Source organism: Arvicola amphibius, chromosome X, assembly GCF_903992535.2.
Source record: "Arvicola amphibius chromosome X, mArvAmp1.2, whole genome shotgun sequence".
Taxonomy (NCBI): Eukaryota; Metazoa; Chordata; class Mammalia; order Rodentia; family Cricetidae; genus Arvicola; species Arvicola amphibius.
In genome coordinates this window covers 6623490-6630044 of record NC_052065.1, presented here as the reverse complement: position 1 = coordinate 6630044, position 6555 = coordinate 6623490, and the positions used below count along the sequence as shown (strand labels likewise).

At 43.8% G+C, this 6555-nt stretch overlaps 1 protein-coding gene and 1 long non-coding RNA gene across 2 annotated transcripts; one reads left to right on the top strand and one right to left on the bottom strand.

The window, feature by feature from the left end:
- Nucleotides 1–234: 234 nt before the first annotated feature.
- Nucleotides 235–6555, bottom strand: LOC119804898. The gene is made up of 3 exons (XR_005283855.1): nucleotides 6401–6555; nucleotides 717–875; nucleotides 235–425 (listed from the first exon to the last, which is right to left on the bottom strand). It is a non-coding gene; the product is annotated as an uncharacterized LOC119804898 (long non-coding RNA).
- LOC119804897 (thymosin beta-10-like) lies at nucleotides 2438–2572 on the top strand. The gene has a single exon (XM_038316666.1). The coding sequence runs from the start codon at nucleotides 2438–2440 to the stop codon at nucleotides 2570–2572; it is 135 nt and encodes a 44-aa protein (XP_038172594.1).

Below are 6555 nucleotides of genomic sequence, written 5' to 3'. Positions count from 1 at the left end.
TGCAGAACTTGTGGGAGTGGAAGACCAATGACTGGTCCAGCTTGAGATCCATGCTACAAGAGGGAGCCCACACCTGACACTGCCTGAAGCCCAGGAACCAGAGTCTGGACAGCCCAGAGAACTAGAATGAAACCAAATAAGACCAGCAAATAGAAAAAAAAAGTCAATGAAATCTTTCCTAAAGTAGCTCTACTATACTTGTAGAAGGGAGCCCAGCATAATCCTCACCCAAGAGAATTCATGCAACAACTGATGGAAACAGATGCAGAAATCCACAGCCAAACATTAGGTGGAGTTTGGGGAATCCTCTAGAAGAAGGCAAGGAAGGATTGTAGAAGTCAGTGGAGTCAAGGACAACACTGAATAGGGCCACGGAATACAGCCCACAGAATCAGCTAAGCTGAACTCATAGGGGCTCACAGCGACTGAAACGACAGGAATGGTAGAGGTATAATTTAGTTAGGACCCACTAGTGTGTGCTTCAGACTCCACAAGACCAAGCTCTAGTGTCTAAGGGCAAAACTTGAGTGCTCCAGTCAGGGACAAAAACCAAAAGTTCCCCCTTCCTCTCTCATTGTGTTCTGTCTGGACTCTCAAAACAGATTAGATGTTGCCCACTCCTGTTAGGGAGGATAGGTCGTCTTCCTTCAGTCTAGTGATTCAGATGCTAACCCTGCCTGGAAAACACCATTACATATCCACAAATACTGTTTTACCAGATATCTTGGCACTCCTTTGCCTGTTCAAGCTGACGCATGAAATGAGTCATCACATTTGAGGCAACTGCACAGAAGGGTCAGGTTTGTTCAGCAACTCTCATGCCTTTTGTTGTATGCTTCCTGCCACTGTGATGAAATATCACAAGTAAATAGAACCTGGGGAGAACAAAATTTATTTCATTTTACTCTTCTAGGTAACAGTTTACCATGGAGACAAATCAGGGTAAAAATCTGGAATCAGGAGGAGGCAGAGGCGGAGGAGGAATGCTACTTACAGGCTTGTTCCCAGGCTTGTGTTCGGCTACCTTTCCTACACAGCCCAGGCCCACGTGCCTAGGAATGGAACTGTGCACACAATGACCTTGGCTTTCCTGCATCGGTTAACAATCAAGAAATTGTCCCACAGACAGGTCCTCATGCCAATATGGAGCAAGCAATTATTCAATTGAGTTTTCCTCTTCCCAGATATGTCAAATTGACATCCAAGATCAGTCATTGCATGTTTTGGAATAGAATATTTGCTTAACTATGTAAAGATGGGTTGCATTTGTTTATGCTGCATTTGTTTAACTATGTAAAGATGTATTGCTCCTTTTCCTTGCCTACCTAAGACACCTGATTGGTCTAATAAAAAGTAGAATGGCCAGTAGCTAGACAGAGGTATGATAGGCAGTGCTGCTGGGCAAAGAGAAAAGGGGAGCCAGGCAGCCAGCCAGCCAGCTGGGGCAACCAGCTGGGACCAGCCAGCTAGTCATGGAGGAAGCAGGAAAGCAGAATGAACAATATGTAGATTGAGATAAATGCGCCTTGGGTCATCACATAGATGAATAAAAATGGGTTAAGTTAATAAAAGAAAAGGCTAGCTAGAAACAAGCCTAAGCTAATGCTGAGCATTCACAATCAATAAGTCTCTGTGTAGTGATTTGGGGGCTGATGGTCCAAGAAATCTGGCTACAATTCCACCTTTTCATTCCAATCTACTTCCCACAAGTGGGATGACCCCAAATTGTATTTATCTTTCTTGTGTATGCCAACATAGCCTGAAATGAATGAATGTGTGGGAATACAGATGAGCTAATTAATGGATTAATTCAGCAGATGCTTATTGATTATCATGACCCATGCTAGGCATCAGGAAAACAACTCGAAACGAATAAAGCGCAGTTCATACTCTTCCCCCTCCCCCAGTTTGTAGTTGTTGTTTATTAAGGATTTCCCTGACTGGGCTGGAACTTGTGGGTAGTCCTCCTGCCTCTGCCTCTGCCCCTGAAAACTCATACATGGGTGCGTATCACTACATAGGGCTACTATTTTGTTGATGCTGCTTTTTTTTTTTTTGTAGTCCAGGATGGCTTTTCACTTGCTATGTATCTGAGAATGATTTTGAACTTCTGATCATTCTGCCCCCACCGTCCCCATCCTGAGTGCTAAGATTACTGGGCTATGGTACCATGTGCAGTTTATGAACTTCTGGGGAATGTGTGTGGTAAGGAAACACTCTACCACCTGAGCTACATTCCCAGGCCCATTGTATGTGCTTTTATATAACTGTCCTAGAATTCTAACATGCCTTACAAAGAGCATGTAAAAGTGCATTGAGTCATGGCTGTTATTAAAACTGGAAAATAAAAGGCATAGCCGGTCTCTTGCTGCAGCAGCAAGGCGAGTGGGAGCACCTGGAGCGCGAGCTCGGAACGAGACTCCACGGGTTGTAGAAAATGGCAGACAAGCCAGACATGGGGGAAATCGCCAGCTTAGATAAGGCCAAGCTGAAGAAGACCGAGACGCAGGAGAAGAACACCCTGCTGACCAAAGAGACCATTGAACAGGAAAAAAGGAGTGAAATTTCCTAAAAGCCCAGACTGGAGGATTCCCCCACCCCACCCCACCCTACCCCGTCATCTCCGAGACCCCCTCGTGATGTGGAGGAAGAGCCACATGCAAGATGGACGCGAGCCACAAGCTGCACTGTGAACCCGGGCACTCCGCGCCGATGCCACCGGCCCGTGGGTCTCTGAAGGGGGACCCCCCCACTAATCGGACTGCCAAATTTCACCGGTTTGCCCTGGGATATTATAGAAAATTATTTGTATGATTGATGAAAATAAAACCCACCTCGTGGCAAAAAAAAAGCATAGCCATTTGATTAATTTTGCACTTAAAATGGGTGGCTTCAAACAACGAATGTGTGTCATCTCATAGTTTCTCTGGGTTATAAATTTGTTAGTGGCTTGGTGGAATGGTTCTGGCCTGGGTCTTTCATGAGGCTGAACTCTAGACAGGCTGGAACATCTGCTTCCAAGATGGCTACTCTCATAACCTCTGGCAAAGGCTTCAGTTTCTCACCCCATGGGCATCTTGAGTGTCCTAGGGACATGCTCCTGCCTTCCCCCATAGTGAACAATTTAACAGATTGAAAAGCAGTACCGTTTATGACCTGGAGTTACATCAGGACCACACATGACCACCACTTTCTGCAATATTCTATTAGATGAGAGCAAGTATATTATAGCCTAACCAAAGGGAAACCCCCTTTGTGGATTATTTTTTATATTAATATAATGGCGTGTGTGTGATAAAGAACAACTAGTAGGAACTGGTCTTTCATTCCATCAGGTCGATCATGGAGATTGAACTCAAGACATCAGGCGTGGCAGCCGATGACTTTACCAGCTGAGCTAATTTACCAAGTCTCTTTTGTGTGTTCTTAAAGGCCAGTGACTCTTTCTCCCCTTTTCTTCCTATGAACTCTATCGTCAGAGACATTAGGTATGGTGAGGGAGCTGCAAATCCACTTTAAGGAGCTGGAGTACAAAGGAAAGGCTGATCACAGCTCCTGATCACTTCATTTGCCTTTAATCACAAGCCTGGTGGGGTGGTGATGCTGAGGGGGAAGGGGACATTTTTGTTGTTTACTTGGGATTTTAAAAATGTTTCTGTATGTTTGACATTTTTTAAATAAGTTTTTCAGGACAGGGTTTCTCCATATAGCCTCGACTGTCCTGGAAATCACTTCGTAAACCAGGCTGGCCTCAAACTCATTGAAATCCACCTGCCTCTGCCTCCCCAGTGCTGGGATCAAATGCTTGCACCACTACGAGTTTTTCTTTTCTTTTCTTTTTTTGAGACAGGGTCTCTTGTATTGTGAAGCTGATGTCAAACTTGATGTGTAGTCAAGGATAACCTTGAGTTTCTGATTCTCCTGCTTTCCCTCCCGGGGTGTGGGGGGGGATTCTGGGTATGCAGCACTACATTCCAGTTATGCAGTGCTAGGAATCAAAAGCAAGGTTCTGTGCATGCTAGGCAAGCACTCCAAGTGAGGGATAGCTCTGGCTCCTAAAGATTACTTTTAAAGTAATTGTTTCCGGCATTATGGCATTCACAGTATATGTGTAATTTGTTCTAACTTATCCCCTTCTCCAACTGTCTCTGTCACTTCCATTTGGCACCATGAGCTGTTTCTTTCTAGCTCGTTCCCTTCCTTCTCCCAGAGATTCCTCCTTCTACTCTCGTGTCACATTTATGCCACTATCCTCTGAAACTGGGGGTTTTGATCCAATGCAGCATTCTAATATTAAGTTGGATTGATGTTTTCGTTGTTGTTTTTGTTGTTGTTGTTGTTGCTGCTTGTTTTGATTTTTGAGACAGGGTTTCTCTGTGTAGCTCTGGCTGTCCTGGAACTTGCTCTGTGGACCAAGCTGACCTCAAACTCAGAAATTTGCGTGTCTCTGCCTCCCAAATGCTGGGATTAAAGGCATGTGACACTACTGCCTGGCTAAACAGGATTGATTTTTTTTTAAGATCTGAAAAATACCCAAAAGTCAGAAGAATCAGCCAAGATGTAAAGGACACAAAAGGCAAATCTGTCATAAAATAGGACTCAAAGGATTAATTACAGCGGAAAAATGCTTCAAGTTTATATATAGTCCTCAGAATGGAGCCTGTTGAATAGCAACTAAAGCTTACAAAGTTCTTATTTTGGGCCAGGTAATTTGCTAGGCATTTCATACTTACCCACCTACATGTGAGATAAGCACAGATATTGTATTCATTTTCTAGAAGAGGAAACTAGGGGCACACAGACACTGAGTAACTTCAAAGGCTGTAATTGAAGCTAGAATTCAAACCCAGGTAAGATTTCCTTCCAGTTTTAGCTAAGGTGGCGCTCTATTCTGTGGTTTGCTTTTACTTTCTCCAGCCCTTTCTTCCTTTTGCTTTTAATCTTAGATCAGGCAAGCCTGGAACTAGCTATATAGCCAAGGATGACCTTAAACTCCTGATCATCTGGCCTTTCCCTCTAGAGTGCTGGAATCACAGATGTGCACATCAGTCCTAATTTATTTGGTGCTGGGGATCCAGCCCAGGGCTTCATATATGCCAGGCAAATTCACTACCAACTGCATTACATTCTCAGCCTATTTTTAAATTGTTTTTCTTTTTAGACAAATTCTCCTTCTCTAGTCCAGGTTGGCCTCAAACTGTTAAGTCCTTTGTCTGTAGCATGAATTCTAATTGGCATTAATAATAAAAACTAGAAGTCAGCTATAAGGGTTAATGCTGAAGATCAGAGGAGCAGAGTTGGCCAGTCACTATAGAGTTTTTACCTCTCCCAATGCTCAGGCCAAACAGGCAATCCTGTCTCTACAAATCCTCAGGCTGCATCTCCAGACCACAATGAGCTCCTGTCTCTTCCCACCTTATATTCTTCTCTCCGCTCAGCCATATCACTCCTGTCTCCACCTCCCCAGTGCTGGGATTAAAGGTCTGAGCCACCACTGCTTGGCTATGTTTCTCTTTTAGACTGATTGAATCTCGTGTAGATCAGGGTGGCCTTGAACTCACAGAGATCTGTCTGCCTCTGTCTCCTGAGTCCTGGAATTAAAGATGTGTGCCATTACTGCGGGGCCTCTAGTGGCTTAGCTTTGCACTCAGATCTTCAGGAAAGCTTTATTTGTTAAAAACACAAGCAAAACATCACTACATTCGTCAATCCTCACAAGTGAAAGGATTATAGTCATGAAGGTCATCTTTTCATTTTTAATTTAGAACAGGTGACAATGTTTTTACTTCCTCTGACATCAGAATAACTCTCTGGTCAACTTTCACTATCTGTGGTGGTGGTAATTAAGGCAGAGTATACAGACACAGCTCACACGGTCTTTTTTTTTTTTTTTTTTGAGACAGAATCAGCTATGTAGCTCTGGCTGTCCTGGAACCAAGGTGGCCTTGAAAAGCAGAGATCTGCCTGCTTTCCAAGCACTGTGCTTAAAGGCATGTGCCACCATGAACTGCCTGTTTCATTTTTGAAGTAGAGCTGGAGTTTATTTAAGGGGATCTTTTGAGTGTGAGTGTATGAATACATGTGTGTGCACATGTGTAGAGGCCAGGGTATTGTTAATCAGGAGATGTGCACGTCTTTTGAGCCTAGGACTTGCTAATTAGGCTAGGTTGGCTAGCTAATTAGCCCAGGGATCCATGTGTCTCTGCCTCCGCAGCCCAGGACTACAAACCCTTGTCACCAGTCTTGGTTTTATTATGTTGTTACTGGGCATGAACTCAGCCCCTCATGCTTCAGCAGTAAGCAATTTACATACCGAGCCACCTTCCCAGTCCCAAAAGGAGATCTGAAAGATAAATTTAAACACAGATGTTAAAATAAAGACAGAAGGAATAAGACACACCCAGAAATGTGAACTTGGGCTTCTCAGAGGAATGTCGATTCTTGAATTTTTTCTTGAAGGCGTGATCACAATTTAAGATGATGTGTTAAAGGTATAGAAGAACATCAGGGTGTTGAGGCCGGCATTCATGTTCTTTCCACACTATCTGTGGCTAA